This window comes from Falco cherrug, chromosome 10, assembly GCF_023634085.1.
Source record: "Falco cherrug isolate bFalChe1 chromosome 10, bFalChe1.pri, whole genome shotgun sequence".
Taxonomy (NCBI): Eukaryota; Metazoa; Chordata; class Aves; order Falconiformes; family Falconidae; genus Falco; species Falco cherrug.
The window spans coordinates 31,218,753-31,240,399 of NC_073706.1; the positions used below are offsets into that span (position 1 = coordinate 31,218,753).

Genomic DNA, 21,647 nt, shown 5'->3' on the forward strand with positions numbered 1-21,647 from the left:
ATTTTAAGAAGTTGGGGGGAAGTGCTACACAGTCTGTCAGAAAGTAAGGGAAGTGTAAATATAGAGGAGTTTTACCTCACCACATTTTCATGGTAGCAAGTTGCATTAATACTGCTCTGAGAACCAATAAACATTTTTATATGGTGATTTTTCTGCTTCACATAAAACCCCAAAATATAGCTCTGGAGTGCACCAACTTGCCACCTATTATTCAGTTCCTGAACCTCAAAAGCAAATTCTTTTCCAGGGAAGCTGCCTCTAAAATGCTTATTGCTAAAAATGTGACCACTAATCAGTTTGCTCTCATAATCCTGCTGTCTATATAAATCGGTGTGCTCCTTCCAGAAGGGAAGATTTTAAAGACTTTCACTGATACACACACATACATACATACATACATATATATATATATAAAAGCTGCCAACTAAGTGATTAGTCCAGTGGCTTTTTGCCCAAAATAATTTTAAGGTGGGAGGAGGGGGAGGAAAGGTAATCTTAAAATCTGTGATGTCCTGCGCTATCTCCTTATTTGAAGTATTTTCATAATGTAGTCCATGATGATATAAACTCCACCTTTCTAGAGATTTTTATATCTAACTGGGAAAATCTGCTTAAGATATGTTGTGAGAAAACTCATGCCTTGGCAAAAGGATTGACTCTAGTGCACGCGACGACAGATCTCTACCATTCCTAATCTGTGTCATGGAGAAAACTGGATAACCTGGCTAATGTGGCTCTATGCTTTCCCTCCCAGTACCATCAGATCTTCTGGTTGCATTGCAGATATTCTACTTAGTGCATTTCCATATGATCCACTTGCTAGAATGAAGAATTGGAACGAGCAATTCAATATAAATTGCTTTAAAAGCAGATTTTTGCATTGTGGTGATAATAAAAAATTTGGTATGTTCAAAGAGTGTGTCGTGAAGGCTCTAAAAACAAAGTGAATGAAGGAATCAAGCTGTGTATGCAGGTGAATAGGACTGGCTTCAGATTCCTTTTTTTTTTTTTTTTTTTTCTTCCAGCCCCCCATGCCCCCCTCATGTATTTGCAGGTGACAATGTTGCACTTACGTTATCTTAAGATCTAAAAAGTAATGTTCCTTGTTGGTAATTTTCAGGTTGATCTATTTGAACTGAGACAGAACTTTGTCTGCTGCTCCTCTTTATTCCCCATCCCATATATTTCTAAGGTATAGCTGTGTACAGTAAGGCTAAAATGAGAAAAACCCAGAACACAAAAGTAGCAGACTTCAGTTTGCATGAATAGCTACATATATATATATACACACACACATAATACCCTTTTTTATATACACATATATTTATAGAGTAATACAATAACTGTACTATAAAGTAATTTTATATTTTCTAAAATATAAAATGTCATTTACTATAGTAATGTAATATATGTCATATAAATATATGCTATATATGTTACATGTGTGTGTATATATATATTCAAGGCCAGGTTGGATGAGGTTTTGATCAGCCTGATCTAGTGGAAGGTATTCCTACCCAACCCCAGGGGGCTGGAAGCAGATGATCTTTAAGGTCCCTTTCAACCCAAACAATTCTATGATACATAAAAAGGGGTATTGTCAAAGATAAAGACTTGTTTAAAATGAGATCCTCTCTCTGCAGAAAATAGAAAAGATGGGAAGAAATATACATTAAAAAGAAAACCCTGTGTGAATAAAAATGGATTTGTGCTTCAGATTGTACTTGAAGTGTGAGACCTAAACTACTCAGCAGTGCTTCCTCTTTGATTATTGGTTCTGTAAGAGCAGCTAACATGAATGAATGCTGCAGGTAGCGTCTGTTCCCACCTTTTCTAGTTTTAATTTTGCATTCTAGGACTGCGGTACATGCATCTGTAGGTATGATCCTATGCTAATACAACCTGTTTTAATACATTGTTTGAAGTACTCTTTATTTCCTGTTCCTGGTTTCATGGCTGCTTAGATTTGTGACACCCAGCTTAATTCTGAGTTGGCTTTTACTATTGTAGTTAATTCATGCCTACATAAACCTGTTATAATGCAAAATGACAATGGGATCCTGAGTCCTCAAATAGTTAGTGTGAAAAACTTGTGATGAGACTGGATGTGTTGCTGAAGGACAGAGTGTATGTATTTACTTTCTGACCTATCACATAAATGCTGTCAGAATTTTGCTGTTAATTTGATATGTAGCGTTCCATTAAGTTATTCTCTGTACCAGGAGAATAATAACTAATGATGCCCAGACTCCTAGAATTGTAAAATAAGGACAGGCACTGTTTGGCAGAACAGAGAGTATACTTTACTACAGACAGGAACTGTTCATATTAATCAAGGGATATCTAGTCTGAAATTACTTTTAGCTAATGACTTCTTATTCTCAGGCTAACCGTATTACTTACAGGTAACGTGCTTTTCTAATTCTGATGATTGTTAATAATCAAAGGCTAGATGCATGAATTTGTCTTTCAGAAAGAGAACTGATACTCTTGATTGACCTTATTTTAAGATGTTCTTAGTGTTGAAATTATGATGTTAGGGGTTAGGAATGGGGTGGTGAAAGTTCATGGATTTGCCTTTTGATTTAAACCTTTACAAAGGTGGACACATGTGTAGGGAATGAGCTAAAAATTGTGAACTTAACTGTGCGTTTCAGAGCTTAATTATTTAGGACAGAATTTTGTGATGTACTTCTTTGGAGCCATCAGTAGTAGGAATAAATGAGTCATGCTTATTTCACCTTGAATACCTGCTGTTACTGTGATACTATTGGACATGGATGCGTTTCTAACAGAATCCTGACTGCTAAAATCCTCCTAATTTCTGCCTTGTTAAATATAAGCTAACAAGTTGAATGATGAAGAAATTTAAAATGGGGGACTTTACAAGACGCAATCTGTTTTCTTTGCAGTAATAACATATTTTGTAGAAGGCTAAAAAGCCGCGTTGCACGGTAGAAGCTGCTTTCCAGTGCTAAACAGACTTGAGCAACAGGAGGCTACTACTAGCAGGGAGCTCCTGTAGGGCAGGAGCAGTGTGCCGTTGTGGAACCAGTTTTAACAGCTTCCAGTTACATTGCTGTACTAATGAAGCATTGCGCAGGTTTCACAGGTGCTGCCAAGGCTGGTGTAAGGATGAGATGACGACTCCTTTAACTTATTGGTGGGCTGGTTTGAGGTTTTTTTTTCAAGCTGCTTCTAGTTCTCTGTGTCTGTTGCCAGCATCAGGGCCTAGTGCTTGTTTATATACAAGTTCCCTCTTCCTGGTGGTATGTTTTTTGGGGGGTTTTGGCCATGAAGGTCACGTCTTCTGCTGATACTGCTTTTTTTCTGTGAGCAATGCTTTATGTGCTGTTTCAGGTGTGATGCTTTGTTCTTGTTGTGTGTAGTTCTCTGAAAGCAAGTTTTGGCTGACTGTCTTTGATGGGACTGAAATGTGGTTGGTGGTCTGCTTATGTACATCTATCCACTAAACATGAGGAAATAACATCTTAAAATCCAATTCAGTGTTGACATGGCAAAGAGAAAAATGATAGGACACAATGAGAGACTGCTGCCTTGAATACATCTAGTTCCATATACACACACTGGTATCTACCAGAGGAATTAAAGCAATTATAAATTGCTGTTTATAACTACAATACAAGTCTATGTGCAGACATTTATCTAAAATCCTATGTAAGGTATTAAAAAAAATATCCTTATAATAGTCCAAGAATGACAATTTTATTATTTCAGCATGTGTCGCTTAGACTTGTACCAAAATGACCAACATCACGAACTACAAGTAGTGTTACTTTGCTTGGTACAAGTTTGCCTAGGCAGCGTCTCTGACCAGTTTTGAGCCTGGCTAGTGGCCACTGAAGCCAGTGGGGAAAAACCCAAGTTAACCTCCCTGTACAACTCTGCTAATGTTGCCTATTAGTATGTATATACTTACATATATATTATGCATATATATATATATATACACATTTATATATTAAGCTTTGTATATATATGTTTTTAAGAAAACTGAAGTTGGAGGGGTTGTTTTAATTGGTCATTAGGAGAAAGGTCTCTGACTTCAGGCACTATTTCAGATCTGTAGGTCTGCTTGCTGCCACACTGTCTCCATCATCTGTGAGGAAGCAGCTAGTGGGAAGGATTGAGAGACATGGGTGTATGCTTGCAGTCTTTGTGTAGGCGCATGGACTCATGTGCATACCACCTGTTTTAGTTGTGTATAACTGTTGTGTGAAAGCTATTAATTTCTTGGTGCCTCTGCACAGAGGCTCAGACAGAAGTTGCAGCAGAGGCTGTGGACATTGCCCTACCTGTTTTTCAGTCCCTCAAAGAAAAAGCCTCAAAGAGGTTATCATGATGGATTGCTGGTATATGTGGTTTTGTTAGTAACAGCGTGTCTTTGTTCTTCCATGTCAGTTGTCTTGTATTTGCCAGAGCAAAGAAGCCTTTAACCCTAAATAGGATTTTTTTTTTGTAAAGGTGAAACATTTTGATGTTTCTGAAAGCTGCTTGCTTTGACTTAAGGCGATGCTTAGGGAGTCATTTACATGGTCAGCTGTAGTAGGAGATGCTGACTAAGCTCAACACTGTGTTGTGGCCTTTAATAAAAAGCAGCATCAACTAAATAGAAGGATTCATCAGTCCTGTCGTGGTTTTTACTAGGAAGTATGGTTGTACCCAGAAAGATGAATGAGAACACCAAAAACTGAACATCTGCCATTGAGCACCATAATCACCAGGTACACAGAGGAGCCATTTTGAGCAGGACCAGCCTGTACCATATCAGTTGCTGGGGCTCAACCTCTCTTGTAGTCATGGGTTTAGGCAGGCTCTGCTGTCCTGGGGGTACATTTGGTCCTCTGACAGACTGCCAGGTGCTTAAGGAGAGTACTTCCTCTTGTTGTCTACATTAATTTAGGCTTAAAGATTTCAGCTAATATTTAATCATAGACTTGAGACAGATTGTTTGGTTAAGATATTGGTGTGGCATCTTGTTGTTGTTCCTGGAGCGTAAGTAACCTCTAAGTAGGAGTTGATCATGGTTTTAAAGGCTCTCAGCCATAATATAAATGTGTGTTTTGTGGGAAGACAGCATGTAAAAAAGCTGCGTTTTTGTCAGGTTTCTAATTTATAGGGAACACTGACATGCAATAACCTAATTTATGTCTGTGTACATTATGTCACTGATCACAAGTAATGGAGTACAAGCAGATGCTTTGATCTGTACACGTAGAAATCATTAGTGGTCTGAGCTAATGGTGAAGTAGCTTTAGCTTGCCAAAGGGAAGCTGTTGATTTTGTGTTGGTAGCATAAGAAGGTAAATCTTGTGCCTGATGCTGAGCGGAAAGAGATAGCTGGTGTCCATGAAGTCTGTACTTCTACAGGCTGAAAGACTATTTTCTTGGTCCTTTACATGGTAGTATATAGCAGAGGAAAACTTAATCAGCAATTAAGATTTTATGCAGATGTGTTCATCTTTGATTAAGGGTGTCTTCTCCAAATGAAGATGGTGATAATTGGCTATTTCCAGTAAATCTGATTTTATATGATTATTTGTATTTAATGATTTTAAGTATCTTTGACAAAGAAAAAAATTATACTAGTAAAAAGTATTCCAGTTGTTAGTGAAGTCTGTGTATCATATGCTAAATGCTTAAAAAAACCCAACAACAGGAAGCTTGTTTTTCAAATCTTGGTGTGTCATGGGAGCAGAATACATACTAATATTTTCATACTTGGGTATTTGAAGTTTTCAGGCACAGTCTATCAAATATCTGTGATCTTTCTAAATCAGAGAATTCAGTAACGCTTAAATTGCCATTTTTTTTTTCTAAGCAGATTTTTCTCCCGTATTTCAACATACTCTTTCATTAGATGGATGGACTAAGAAGATTAAGTTTATTTCCAGGAAAGTTTAGGGGGTGGGGAGGAAAACAGGATGACACAGTCTCCAAAGCAATCTGGTGATAATACTGGATGGAGTGTGTGAGTGCATTACTTTGGTTGAAATACTTTTATGTACTCAGGACAATGTTAGTGGGATCTTGGGGGGAAAAAAACAGGGACATGCATTAGCAACAAGATCAGTTTGCTAGGAAAGATGCTGAGGACCACTCTGTGTCAATTAAGAGCAATTTGGAATGGCAAATATCTTAAATGATGGCTGACTCAGCTTGCAGAATGTAGGCAATAACCAAATGGCAGAATTTCACAAGTGGCTAAATCAAAAACATTCTGTCTTATCTGGTGACACAAACAGTGTTAATTTCCTGTGTAAAGTATTTTCTCCAAGAGAGATCCATCAATCTCAATTTTTTCTTCATATCTGAGAAAGCATAATTTTCTCACTGTTCCTGTCTCCTCCTTGTTCTTCTTGAGTCACGGATTAATCTTTTCCTTCAAATATTTTGCATTAATTTTCCTCTAGCGGTGTGAGTGAGTGGGAATGACTTCACCTTTTTTTGGTAGGATAGGTCCTCTCTGGCTTTCGCTGAGGAATATGCATTGATCTGTGGTAGGTAATACCCTAATGTAAGATGGGGCTAATTGAAAGAAGAGGAAGGGAGACTGCATGACTCCTTTTGGCGAAAATGGGGAGGCTCTCTTTCTCCTTTCTCCTTCTGTCTTGCCTCTGTAGTACAATAATGTTTGGATGCATCTCTTGGTCACCAGGTATAAAGGAAAAAGATGTGTACAGCATTTCAAATTAACAGAAAAATGAAATCATTTACCATGGAAGGAAGGATCCAGTACTTCAGTAACTTAGACATCAAGGGCCTTTCTTTAAATGTAGTGTAAAATGATCCTGAAATCATAATATACACTTGCTTTCTTTCATGAGAATGATTGCAATAACCTGAAGAATTACAATCATACTAAATCTATTTCCTCCAGAGTTCAAGTTAATTCAAAATAAATTAGGCTAAAAAATAACTCACTATAAACTCAGCAATGTTCAACCCAGATGACTCTGACCTGTGCAATAGTCCAAGAAGTTCAGGAATATGTAAACCCTATGTTCCTTATGCCATGAAATTTACTTAGTGGCCTTCATTATCTGCTGGAGTTGTGTGGTAGCCTGAGGAAAAGATGCCTTTTGAATTGTTGTTAATGAGTTGGCTTCAGAGATCAGTAGGAGAATGCCATGCCACCCTGGGCTGAAGAGGTCTGAGTTTCCCTGGATTTACTAAATTACTTTTTGGTTTTTTTTTTCTAGATTCCAGCCTATGGAGAGGTGCACATGAAAATAGGATAAATATGGCTTTTAAGGGCGAGGACCACTTAGATTCCCTTCCATTACCAGTTCAGCGGTGAGTGGTGCACTCTGTCATCCAGACTTGAGTGATTAAATGCTTCTAAGGCTGCAGTTGCACTTTGAGGATGCAAAGATGCTTAAAAACTCATTTTTAAACTCAGGTTTAGGTAATGTTCATACAAAATGTTGAGAATGAATGTGGAAATCTGGGATGTATTTCTCAAGGCATTTGCAAATTTGTATACCTGAAGTCTGGTAAATCATGACAGTGAATATGCAGTCATTTTAAATGGATGAACACGTTTGCAGTAGAGATGCGACTGTTATTTACTGGATCAGTTCTTTGTCATGATGGAAATAGCTGGAACTTGCTGCACTATATTCACAGTTTTCAGCTATCTTCAGAAATTTCTTTAACCTGGTGAACTTTCTTTAGGTGTAGCTATGGTAATGATACAAAGCTTGTAGCATAATCTCTCCAGTCTGTGGTGCCCTGGGGGGATACGAGACATTGGTGACTTTAATCAACAAGTTTTTAAAATCTGGCTGTTGGTCAGCATCTAGTAGCTGTATCTGTGTAGTATAGTTTCACTTCTAGCATAATAGAGGTTCCATGAAAAGAAAAAAAAAAAAAAAGAGTAATGAATACAGCTTCTACATCCTCGGTGAACTACAGTCTTGATATGTAGCACAACTCTTCAGGTTCTTTTTTTTCCGGGGGGGTGTGTGTGTGTGTGTGTCTGCTGAATGCAGGAATAAAATCAGAAATAAAAAGGATTGAAACTTCAGTCTTGCTCCTAGTCTTCTTTGTTCAGGTCAGATTGTAATTCTTTATCATAATTAACTTGCTGCTGACATGCAACCTCAAAATGAAATGCTTTTCTTCATTGGGAATTTGGTATTTCTCTACATTCCCCTACCAGAGTCTTCCAGCTGATACTTTGGTAATGCCATGAAGTTCACAGTCACAGTAAAATCATAAGTATATTGTCTTCTGGAAGAAATACTGTGTGGAGGAACATGGTTTGGGGATCTCGGGTGCCAAGCTAACTGGTACTGTTCATTAGATTCTGGCCACAACTTGCCTTGGAAATAAGTGAGTCCTAGGAGCCTTGAATACCCCAGCATGGAGTGGACTAGCATAAACAGCAGTGAGGTATCCTGCCTTGTTTCATTTTCTTCCATGGGATGGAGCCATGGAATATCACTTCAGATGCACACAGTAGTGAAGACAGACTAATGACTTTGCTATGCAAATGCTCAGGCTAACCCAATGGTCAGATGAGGTGACAGACATAGGGGTTGATTGCTTGGTGATAATTAATGGGTTCCAGAAGTTGAATCCTGGATCAAAAGTCAAAGTAGTTGTTAATGCTAACTTCTATGCCAAGAACTTAGGCTGCAAAATGGACCAGTAAAGCCACTTATTACAGTAGCAAACTAGCTGCAAAGGGAACCAAAGGCAGTAGGTTCTGTGGGTGACAAGGGCTGATCCAGGTTGGTGGTGCAAATTTTGTCTCCCAATACATAAAAGGAGAAATTAGCTGCAGGCTCTCTATGCTAACACCTAGAAATGTGGAGTAAGAGTAATGCATGCAGCACTCAAAGGTAACAGCAACACAGGACTGAAAAGCCTTGAATTTTGTAAGCTAGAGATTTCTGGAAAAGGAAACTGTCTGCAGGTCAGTTCTACTGCATTCAGGGAAGCAGAACTCTGCCATGCTATGTGAACAAAACCATGCCACCTTACTTTGACTCTATGCTACCATGTATCTTACTTAGCACAAGCAGTGATCTGGCCCAGGCCTTACAGCAAACACTACGCTCTGGCAAACAGCTTGGCTCAGCAGGGCAATTCTATATAGTGAAACTTAAAAATAAATAAATATCCCCTCACCTTCAAGAAAATAAAAAGCTCTTATTTTCTGTTGTTATTTTTAAAGAGAATCCTTTTTCCCTTTGAGTTATTTATGAGAAAGCCCATGTAACAAGATGGGCAGGCTGAAGTTGTCAGTGGTGATGCCGGTGAAGGCACAGGTAGGCAGGAACTGAAAATGAGGAAATATGTTTTTAACCTAAGAATTTTGCAGAAATAACACAGTATGGACTAGATCAATAAAGCCCAGGAATTGTACAAAATGCTTCTCTTGATTATTTTTTTTTTTAAACAGTCAACATAATAGCTTTTCCAAAGAAATGGAATTTATGTGAGATTAAGTTGTTTCACTGGGTTGGAGAAAGGAGTGATATGAATCCTATAGGGATTTTCAAAGGATTAAGTCAGGTTTCAAAAGAGTTAAAAAGATTCAAGTATTATGTATTTATTGTCCCTGTAGCCAAACATAGGATGTATGCCTGTCTAAGGATTCCAGGTCATACTTCTGCTTTTTCTGAGAGGGACTTGAATTCACTTAAGGGCATACACTGTTGTGTCCTGTCACAAGAAAAAGGTAACACAAATCCAGCTGAGGTTAGTCCTGTGTAGCACCACAACTATGTCTGGCTTCATATTTACGTCAGAATCTTTCAGGAGTAAAAGCAGACACATCTCCAAGCAACAATATCTGATACATAGGAAAAGTGTACCATACACATATAAACTGATTCCAAGTGTTTCCACAGCAGCTATTAAAGTCAAGTTATCTTGGTTGTATAAGGAATTTAGAGCTGGGGACTGAAACCAAGTCTCTATGCTGCATGAATCATTTACACTCTTCTCTCACCTCAGATTTTGTGGGAAATCACAGCTTGTATTGGAAAGTCTCTAGGGTATTGAGTCACTGTGCTAGTGGTTTTCTAACATACTGTCAGACCTGCTTTCTCTAATTGACATCTAGACTGCTATTGATACAGTATTTAAAACTATATCCTGAGGAAAAAACAATAATTGTAACAAACTTTATTTTTTGTTTCAGCACATTAGGAACTTAAAATTAGTGATGGTTTTGACTCTTAGGAGTGAAAAGAGTTGGAAGTGGATCACTTTTCTAAAGAATTGATCTAGTTACTCTCAAAAATCTGTCAGTAGTCCTACACAAAGCACTTTACAGGACCATAAAAAATAATCTGTTGCCCTAAGTGATGGCCAGTTCACTACTGCCTGTGAAGTGTGGATATATTCCTTAGAGATGTGTGTATCCCTGTTCTACAGTAGTTATTTTAGTATAGCTTTTGAAAAATGTCATGACTCTTTCTTTCCTCACATCTTTCTATTGGTATTGTTTTTCCATATTTCTGGTGAGGTTTTTCCAGATGGGAAAGCCAATGTAAAAGAAGCTGCCTTTCTTTTCTTCTCCCCCTGCCCTGTCTAATGAAAGTTCATTGGCCTTTTGTTTTCTTAAAGTTAAAATTGTAAATTACACAGGGTTTTTGTTGTGATCATGGTTTCTTGTACTTTCCATATGGGATGGTAAACTAAAGTCAACATTTGGAGCGCTGAATCTGAAGTCATTCAGCTAAAGAAAAAGTACTCATAACAAGAAGTGAAATAGGACACTGTTTTTGCTTCTTAGATTACATGTTCAGTTCAGTGTTGCACCTGTGAGAAATACAGTATGATTAGACATTTTTGAAAAAGCAATAAAGGAAGTTCTTGTACAGAAATCAGGTAAAAACCCCATTGCCACTGCCACCACCAAAAAACCCCAAACAATATCAAAATCAACCAAAAACCAAACCAAAAATCCCAAACTGATAAAACCCCTTATCTTGCTGAAAGATGTTGAAATTTAGACTATATATCTTGGAGGTACTCTGGAAAATGAAGTGGGTGTGGGGCAGAGAGAATTTGTCTTCCTTATCCTCAAAAATACAGCACTGCTAGACTGTTTAATACATTGTCTAAACATCCTTACAGCTTCAAAAATGAATGATGATACTGGAAGTTATAATTTCAACTTCCATACAAACCAAGGGCAATGCTGATTCTTTAAAGGTTTGGGGTTTTTTTTTGTTTATAAAAGGCCAATACTTTGTGTATGAGGACTAGTAAGTTTAACCTAATAGTTGTCTAGAATTAGTTCATTTTTCCTGTTTTTAATACTATTATTTTGTTATTTTCTGATGGAAGTTTACATCAACATTGGGATATAGATGCGAATTTTTATCACTGCTTCAGATGGAGGTGAGGCAGAGAAAGAAGGCAAACCTTTCAAATATAGGTACTTGTGGTTAAGTCCTCTGTAGCATTTCATCTCTCAAAATCACTTCCTTGATTTGATACCCTAAAGCTGGAAAAGTTTGCCATAATGGACTTCTGTGGCAGAGCCAAAAATAGAATCTAGCTTTCCTGTCTCCCGGTTCTTAACCAAAAGACAGTCCTTCCTCCTTTTGTTACTTTCTTCCTTTTTTTTTTTGTTGAACTAAAGAACATTGTCCTATGAAAGAACAATGAATGAGGTCATGCCATGCATATTTATAGCCCTGCATTGCTCTTTAAAAGGTACTATGTATCTGCAGGTGTTCTGGTAACTTCTGTAGAGGATCTACTTGGGTGTCCTGTTATGTAAGTTCAGATTAACATGTCCTCTGTTATTAAGTATATCAGTGTCAGAATATCTGTCAGCTTTTAAGAAATCTTTCCAGTATGCCTTTTGGGTTTTTTTAGCCTACTTCTTACTCATCTTAAGTTTTTCTATTTATTGCAGTTTTATTTTTGTATATCTGCATGGTAGGTAGTGGGACAGCTGGAGATCTCTTCACTGTGCATGCATGCTGTCTCTGGTGAAAGGAGCTGTACAAGCTGTAGTGACTATATCTGGTCTGTACACTATGTAAGACATGATGGAAATTACTGAACATGGGAGATTCATAAAATTACTTCAAAAATCCTGTCATAGGCATGACTTTACAATGAAAGCAAGAACATGGTTGATTTAACAGAAGTATGTCTTTTAAGTCCAGGTAGAATTATAACCATCTTGCCTCAAACTCAAGTACCCTGAAATAGATGGAGTAGTTAAAAAATACCACCACCACCACCCGCATCCCCCCCCCCCCCAAACCAAAAAACAACCAAAACCAAACCAAGAACAACAAAACTCCCCCAAAACCAAACAAAAACCCCCACGACCAAACCCAGTAGCTGGTATTTGCCAGTGTAATTCACAAAAATCGATGTGCTCTTCAAGTTCAGATTTGAAACATTTTCAGAAATAATAGTTTGTGCTGAGGAATGTGTTTCTCTAACATGCAGCAAGAACAGGGCCTTAGGAAGGTCTGTGCAAGAAGCCTTCACACAGCTGAGATGGCAACATAGCAACAGACCTATTGCAAGGCTTACACTGCGATGGCTCTTGAGTTAACAGTAGCTTAAGGTACTGAGACCTAGTTTGGAATTGACAGATAAAGTTTGCTGAAGGGTGAGACTTGAAATACAAGCAAGAGAAATTCAGAATTTCTATGCTGCAGAAACTGCATTGGATTCCACTTGTTTCTCTGCCAAATTAGGGTGACAGACTTGCAGAACTTTATGGAACATATGGGCATATGAGATGAAAAACATAGCACTGTAAAATGGATTTTTTTTTAATAACTGAAACTGCATTTCTCATGCAAGGAAACCCAACACGTGGCAAAATATTCCTAGGAAGGAAGATGTATGGTTAAAAACAAATAAAAAATCTTTGTAGAGTAAGATACGTTTCTACCTGTTCAGGAACTGAATTGTTTCAAGGACTATTCACATCAGATTTTGCTTCTGGAGCTTCCTGTGGCTGAGAAGAGGTCTTTTGATAACAAACTGAGTTTGAGGTATAAGATATGTGAAGAGCCTTTCAACATATTTAATCTTGTGTTCAGAAGTTTTTTATTAAGAAATAGAACTCCAAATAAGGCTGTCAGAAAAAGAATGAATCCACCTACTGGGTTTCTATCCCTAGAGTGTCTAAAATTTCACAAATACTTGGTGATTTAGTTCTCAAGAGTTGAAGGCAGGGAAATTATGTTATCCAGTCATAAAAATTGAGTCTTGGCCAAAATTGCACAGATATTTTCCTTTTTATTCGGCTAGTCAATGATTCTTGCCCCTTGTATTCTGTATGTGATGGGAATCTAGGTTTTGATGCCACCTGTTCATCTGGCCTGAGTTCAAGTGAAGCTCTGGTTTTGACTGAATTTTGGGCAGCAACTTGTTTGGTTGCATGTCAGTTCATTGAAACATTTCCTTTTCGGTTAGCTACCTATTTTCTTAGATATGAACCTCTCAGCTAAATGATTCTTAGGGATTAGGCTTCTGTAAATAACCTGAATAAAGGTTATTCCCATTTAACTCATTCTGGTCTATTTTTTTAAACTATCTGTTCTTGTTACCTTTCTACTTTGTATCTGCATGGCTTCTGCACTTAGTTACCACTTCTGTTACTAGTGCCTGTCCTCACAAAATTTGCCTTTTTCATTTTATTTTTAATAGCACTTGACTCTTCAAGAATGAGCAATCCATTTGTAAGTATGCACAACTGTTAAGACTGTGCTTAAGTTCATAATTAATTATAAAATCATGTTTAAGTACAAGTGCTGTAAATGCTTTGTCTAATCGGTGATTGTATACATCCTTACACTTTACAGACACCTTCTCTAAGGGCTGAATTCTTTCTATTTCACGGTTTCCTACAGTATCTGACGCTGTTTTTCAGTGGCTTGTTCTGTATTTCTGGCTTTTCCCACCTACATCTGCAAAACTAAACTTCCTGTCTGACAAGCACTCCATGCAAAGTAGAAAACAACAGTTGTAGTTCCTGTTTGTATTTTACAGGCTACTTGCTGTGTATAGAACTTGCCCTGCTAATTTGAATCTTACATTCCTGTAGCAGGTTTGCATGGCAAGATTTTGGTAGTGGAGGGCGAGCTATAGGGGTGGCTTCTGTGAGAAGGTGTTAGAAGCTTCCCCCATGTCCACTGAAGCCAATGCCAGCCAGCTCCAAGATGAACCCACTGCTATCCAAGGCTGAGCCCATCAGTGACAGTAGCAGAGCCTCTGGGATAACATAATTTAAAAGGGAGAAAAAATAATTTTGCACCAGCAGAAGAGAGGAGTGAGGATATGTGTGAGAGAAACGGCCCTGCAGACCCCCAGGTCAGTGCAGAAGGAGGAGCAGGAGGTGTTCTAGGCACCGGAGCAGATTCCCTGGCAGCCTGTGGTGAAGACCATGGTGAGGCAAGCTCTCCCCCTCTGCCTATGGAGGTTAATGGTGGAGCAGATCACCTGCAGCCTGTAGAGAAGCCCATGCCAGAGTAGGGGGATGCCCAAAGAAGGCTGTGACCCACGGGAAGCCTGTGCTGAAGCAGGCTTGCTGGCGGGACTTTTGGGCCCTGTGGAGAGAAGAGCCTAGGCTGGGGCAGGTTTGCTGGCAGGGCTTGTGACCTTGTGAGGGACCTGTGCTGGAGCAGTCTGTTCCTGAAGGAACTGCACCCTGTGGAAGGGACCCACGCTGGAGCAGTTTGTGAAGAACTGCAGCCTGTGGGAAGGATAGTTCATGGAGAACTACTGTGGGAGGGACCCCATGCTGGAGCAGGGGAAGAGCGTGAGGAGGAAGGAGCAGCAGAAACAACATGTGACTGTAATCCCTGTTCCCCTGTGCCGCTTCGGGGGGGGGGGGGGGGAGGTAGAGAAATTGGGAATTGTCAGTCCTGGGTTGGGGGAAGGTGTTTTTCCAAATTGAATGGTAATGAATTAAACTAATTTCCCCAAGTCAAGTTTGTTTTGCCAGTGATGATAATTGCTGAGTGATGTCTCTGTCTTTATCTCAACCCATGAGCCTTTTGTTGTATTTTCTCTCCCCTGGCTGGTTGAGGAGGCGAGTGATAGACCAACTTTGGTGGGCACCTGGCATTCAGCCAGAGTTAACCCACCACAATTCCCTATAATCAGTTTTATTTGGATGATGTCAGGAACTTGTATTTTGTGGCTGTTCTAAAGCATTCGGATAAAGATTGTAAGAAACTATAGAGGAAAAAAATGAATGTTATCTATAATACAAGAGCTAGAACTGAAGATTTGCAGAGTTCTAAGTTCAATGTGCTTACGAATGACTCTGTGAATCACTGCACTATAAATTTTTAAAAACCATTCAAGAATGGAATGCTTGCTGGGGAATTGAATTTCTTTAAAAAAAAACAAAACACAACACCTCTTTTTGCAGTAAGCTGTAGGAGAAGAGTACTACAGAGAAAGTGCTCTGCCAATAAAGCAATAAAGTTACTTTTGGGTGACAAGGAATAAATTCAGTTATTGCATAGCTCAAGACACTAATGATGCCTCATTTAATGACCTTGTATTCTTTTCATTTCACTTTGTTACCTATAACAATTCTGCAAAGAATTTTATAGCTTTAGAAAGGCAGCTTGCTTTACTACGGAGTATATCTGATTTTAGTGATTTATATTCCACCTGTAACCAAACTGAAAGCTGGGTTGTTTGTGGGAGTTTTGATGGTGGTTAACGCAGATTTTGTGTATTCATATGGCCCCTCTGGGAAGGATTTTCAGGTATGCTAGCAGACTGAATCCAAAGGACGAGGTTAGTAAAGTAGTGACTATTGATTTGCCATCACTTGGGTGGCATTCATGAGGAATATGAAATCAAGAGATATCTTTTGGTTTTGTTTTGAATCCCTGGATAAAATGTCTCTTCCTACATCCAGGATGTTAAAATGCAGGTCAGCAGTTTAGCTTGCAGGCAGTAAAATAATTGCATTTCAATTGCACACCCCAAAAATGGATAAAAGTACAAGTCTGCCAGAATACAAGATGTTTCCTAACTTTTTCATTCTGATAGTTTTATCACTGTATCTTTATATTCAGTTGTATAGCATGCTATGGAAACATACTATATTGCTTCCCAGAGCTATGCTGTAAAATATTTTATGTTGAACTATAGAAGTCATAAAAGAATTCTGGCTTTTAATCTGAAGACAATTTGAATAATTCTCTATTATAGTAATTGTGAAATTACGATGACTTTAAAATGTGAACAAATAGATGAATTTAAACAATCTGTTCAACTGGCCTCACTAGACCTTTTTTTCATGAAAGTTGGGACTGCATATTTGTGGCTTACTGTTAGTTGTGAACTTTTAAAGTGATTAAGTATCATCTTTCATCCTTACAGACAGTTAAGAGTTTTATCTTTAAACCCTCTTGTCAGGGTCAGTAACATGTTTCGTAGTATGTGGCATACAAGCACTGTAAAGAGGTCAAGCTCCTGCTGGTGTAAGCTTAACCATAGAACTTTGGCTGATTATTTTCAGAATGCATTTTTTTGAAATGTGGGAGTTTATAGATAAAGTTTATAGAAAACTCTTTTTGTGTGTTAGAGAAATTGCAGTCCCTGTTCGCCTGACAAATGTCCTGTGTTTGGGACTTGGTATCCTTTTCAGAAAGTACCCTCAAATTAATGTCTGAAATAACAGCAACAGGACTTGCCTGAATGTTAGGTTACCTTATCTGCTAGATATAGATGATGCTTTCTGACCGTATCTTCACAACTATTGCATGAAACTTTCATTGTGACATCAAATCAGTAATCCTGACAATTTTACACCCTTTAGCTAGTTCTTCCAGCCGTTTTTTTATGGCTTTGACTCTGTGGTTTGTGCTTCTGCAAATTTTCCCTAGTACTAGCCAGACCTTTGCAAAGAATTCGTGTGTTGTTTGTGGTTGGCTATGTTTACTTGCATTCCAATCTTCATCATACTTGTTTTTCTGTAGCACATTTATGAAGAAATGCTGATCAGGGTTACACGTTATTCTACCATTCCTGTTGGATGTCTGTGCTCTGTTTTCAGCAGACAGTCTTGCTAGTTATGTGTTTAAGTTTTTATCTTGCATGTGGGAGTAGTCTGTCTTGTTTGTGAATTTAACAATGTGAATGATGCATTAATTGACACAAACGCTTTGATTTCTTTTTGTCTACCAAATATTTTTACTGCAATTTGATATTTATCTGCTTTGTGAAGTCTATGTGTATAGTAATGTGGATGGATTCTTGGAATTTTGGGATGTATCAGGTGTACTATGTGAAGCTCATGGAATTTTTAAATTGTAAAGTGATTGTATTTATATTGTCATCTTTGTTTTTTAATTCAGAATTTTATTTCAGCATTGTCTGTCTATTATTATAATGATTTACACTTTATACCTGTTTTAGTGTTAACAGTCTTCCTTTTTTGTTCACAGGTTGTGTCCCACATGCGTGCAGACACACACATACCCCCCTAAAAAAAAAAAAAAGGACAAAATTCAAAACCTGAAACTGTCTAGTTTTGGTACAATCTTAAGTAAAGTATCCAGGCATCTTGCTTATTTGCTGCAAAGCCTTAGGAAAAACCTCCCAAATCTACCATGAAAGTTAAATGGCTCTTTTTGGTTGAGTTGTTGTTGGGCAATAATGTTATGTAACAATGTTTCCGCTGTTGATAGCTGGTAGGAGCCACATTCTTGGATTCTGTATTGTCTGTGTGTTTCCTGGCATCGAAGAATACTATGCCTGAACTGCAAGCATATTCTTTCTGAACCCAGTGTGTTAGTTGTGGGGAAGGGATATGCAGAAGGAACCTCTCCCAGCAGCTATATGGCTAAAAAGGAAAAAGGAGTATAGAGTAAGAAACAAGGATCATGATACTTTGATGTTTTGTGACACACAAGATAAGGAGTGGTCGGTCAGTCTTGCACTTAAGAATGGGAAGAACTCAGAGGGCTGTGTCTCTCAGAACTCAAGCCCGTATCTTGCAGTCATGTCTCATGTGGTCGCAGAGCAATGCTGTGTGCCCGGCAGTGATGCTGCGTTGAAGGGGTTGAGGCTGCCTTCAGATGCTGTCTCCTGCATGTAAGAACTGTGAGCTGGAAATGGTAAAGCCTTCTTTGGCAGGTCATCCTGAAATTGGCTGCATCCTTGTTCCTATTCTGTTCCACATAAGTATAGGAGTCCTCAAGCCCTGCCTGTGAACTGTACAGAGAAGTTTTTTGCTGCACTGACTGCAGGTTTTGGTGTGAATCTTAGAAATTTTTTTTTTATTTGTTAGCAAGTTTGGTCACACATGAAATTGTTTGCAAGTTATAAGGAGCCTTCAGGAATGCAAAGTTACATATATTAGCTATGAACAGTACAGCTTACAAGGAAAACATTGAGCATGCAGTGTTTAATCTTTAACTTGATTACTTTACAGGTCTTTATGAACTTAGACAAATTACAGTAAAGGCTGTATCTTTGTTTTTACATTTACAGTATGGGGTTTTTACCTGTTTTGCAAAACTACTGGGAGATCTTGACTTTCTATGCAATTTTGTGCATACCAAGCAATCTGAATTTAGTATTCCACTGCCAAGAATAAAGATCCACACTTTTGTGCCTCATTTTAGCAGCTGAGCTATATTATTGTTCTCATCATGTTAGTAAAGTAGCTGCAATCGTTCTTGTTAGCCCTAGAAGGCAATTAAGGATGAAATCCTGTCTGTTGACTTAAGTATACCTGAAATATCTTTCCTGTATAAAATGTAAGCTTTGTTGAAGTGTTCCAGGGACATACAACTTCACTGTGCTAACCAAGAGGGAAGAGAGCCAAGTGGTCTTCCTTAATGGGAATATACCTCCATGCAACTTGAAAAGAGATCAGACTAATGAAGAGATCTTAATGCTCAAGAAAGCAGATTCACTGAATTTGTTATTACCTTATTGTGAGAAAAGACAGTGTTGCCATCTGCTTTCAGAAGGGGAGTAAGGTTTGTTGAAACTTCAATTTTGATTTAGCATTATATGTCATTCCTTCTGATTCTGCCCTGGTTGAAATGCTGATTAATATTTTTGCCTTAGGCAAGCCACTTTACCTTCCTGTGTCTTTCCTTTCTCCGCCTCAGCTGGGGAAATGCAATGGAAGTCCTTATTAGCCTATCTCCACAAGTTGCTATTTTAATTATACTTACGTAGCACTTGATATGTTATGACCTCATATGCCTTGTTGTGCCCAATACATGTGCATCATCCCGTTGCACTGCTGCAGGTTGGTAATGTTGAATACTACCCAGCAGCTGCTTTCAGTAAATGGGAAGAGTATGCTACTGTTGACAGAAACATGTTCTTTCTATGTGTTACATCTTACCACCATTTTTACAGTGGTGTTGCCTGGCAAGTGAATTCACTAAACTGTCTTTACAACTGTGGCTATAACAGAGGCTGATGATTAATTACCCATACTTTGTTATTTCTGAGGTGTTTTCCCACAATCTGATTTTAAAAAAATAAATCACTTCATTAAGGATATTTTAATGATCTTACTATGACTTGTCTTCTCAGCTATTTGCTAGAAATACTAGTACCATATTGTGTTAAATACAATATTTGTCACTTCACATTTCCTGGGATTTTCTTCCTTACTTAATTGCCTGGTCTCTCTTAATCTGGTTCACTGCTGCCTGGGGATGGTGGGAGGATATTGCAGTCAGTTGTTCAGTAACCTGTAACGAGCAGATTTACGAAAGCTAGCAGAACAATGCAACAACTTTGTAAACGTTTTTTTTTTTTCTTTTTTCCCTTTTTGACAAATAGTTTAGTGATCTTAAGGAATGTGCTGGTCTGACCTCATTTCTAGTCTCATTAAATTTACTAGTGTCTGTTAGCAGTTGGATTTCTGAGCTCATATTAACCCTGAGGGATTTGGAGTGATGGAGTGAAATGCATACAGGAGTTTAACATTAAGCTGAAATGTGACTGTTAGCAATACCAGTTGATTCTTTTAGCTCCTTACAGAATTTTTAAAGAGTGTGATGAAGTGTGTGTGTGTGTATATATGTTATATATGTATGTTATTTTATTTAGGGCACTGTGCCTAAAGGACTTTAGGTATGCAATCTTTTACTTATTTTTAAAGAAAAAACTTTTTATTATGTTGCATGTATAGACCATTCTTCAGGTATTTGAACTTTTTTAACTTGCTTTCTGTGGATACTTTATTGTTGAAGTTATTCCAGGGGTACAATGGAAATATAGGAAACATCTGCATCAAGAACATAATATTCTGTCCAACTGAAGTTAATGGAAATATTTTTCTATTATCTTCAATGGCAGCAGGACTGAGCTCAGAATAGACAGGAGCAGAACAGGGGAAAGTTGAGAAAATTATCGGAGGAAGAAGGGGAGAACTAGGAAATGGTATCAAAGTAGATTGAGGTTATTCAGTGGATAGGAAGATAGCTGAAAGCAACATTTTGGGAAGTGCTACAGAGCAACAATGTCTCGTTCAGTATCATCTGGGCACATGTAAATGTTTCATTTTTGGAATTTAACTAGCTTGCACTTTGAAATGAACTTTAGATCCAATTTGGAGCCTTGATGCAGGAAGTAAGTTACTTTGTTACAGCAATTAAAAAATATTTTTGATACTACTTATGCAAGAAGGTTAAATTAATTTGGTTTATCTGTATTTTTAAAGTAAATAAATTGAAAAGTAAAGGATATTATTACATGATTATGCATCCATGGCTTCTAACTAGCCAGGAAGCAAACATTCACAGTGCAATATTCCATCAAATTTTTAATTTTAAAAAATATTCTGCAGAACACAGTGTAATGCTAACTGGGAGAAATAAATGGTAAGTTTTAACAGGGTCTGTGGTCTCCCAACACACAGGCCTGCCAATAGAGTCACCACACTGGCAGTGAACGGTGTGGTCTGTGACTTCTCTGACTACTTCCAGCTTGTGGCCAGAGAGCCTCAGATATTCTCATCACAGAAGATTTTGACCTTCTTTTGCCCTTATAGCATAGCTGAGCAGCTTTGAAAAAGTAGCCAGAATGTTACCCTTTTTGTTTGGTGTAAAATTTTCTTTTTTTTAATCCTGTGAAATTATTAGAATTAGATTTTTATTAGAGTGGAATTAGAATTGTGTCATCTTCATTGAGGGGAAACAGTTTATATGTGAAGAGGATAATCTGTATTCAGTATGTGAAATTACTGTTTTAATGACTTCACTAATTCACCTTTGATTTCTGAGATTTATTTAAATCAAAGGAGGAGGTTTGGAAAGAATCTTGTGAAATGTAGTTCCATCTCCTGCTTGCAGCAGGTGATTTCTTCCTGTTTCTTCACCTTTTTACAAAAATGTTTATACTTTTAATGTATTTATAGACTGGTGTCCTGGTTTCAGGTTAAACCATGACAACTGGTTTTCCAAACTTTGATCAAATTGATTTAAATGTTGTATGTGTTAGCCAGTTTGCTTCTGGGTAAGCATGAAGGGGGGCAGGGGGTGGGGGGGTGTTGGAGGGGTGCGGGGAGAGAGTGGAATAAAAAGCAAAGGGCAGGAAAATATTAGAATCAGTAAGCAGTAAATTCAGCTAATGATACCTATTCAGATTGTTACTCTTATTTGTCAGGATCCCAAAGTAATGGAGCC

At 38.1% G+C, this 21,647-nt stretch overlaps 1 protein-coding gene across 7 annotated transcripts in view; it reads left to right on the forward strand.

Annotated features, from left to right (window-relative positions):
* Positions 1–21,647, forward strand: part of INSC (INSC spindle orientation adaptor protein) — a 138,385-nt gene that overhangs the window by 35,575 nt on the left and 81,163 nt on the right. For 6 of the 7 annotated variants that reach the window (XM_055722840.1, XM_027810522.2, XM_027810523.2 and 3 more), the window contains one exon: positions 7,224–7,317. The exons of the other annotated variant lie outside the window; for it this stretch is intronic. In XM_055722840.1, the coding sequence (XP_055578815.1) occupies positions 7,265–7,317 (53 nt within the window). In that variant the 5' untranslated portion in view covers positions 7,224–7,264. The remainder of the gene's footprint in view (positions 1–7,223; positions 7,318–21,647) is intronic. 7 annotated transcript variants of the gene reach the window in all.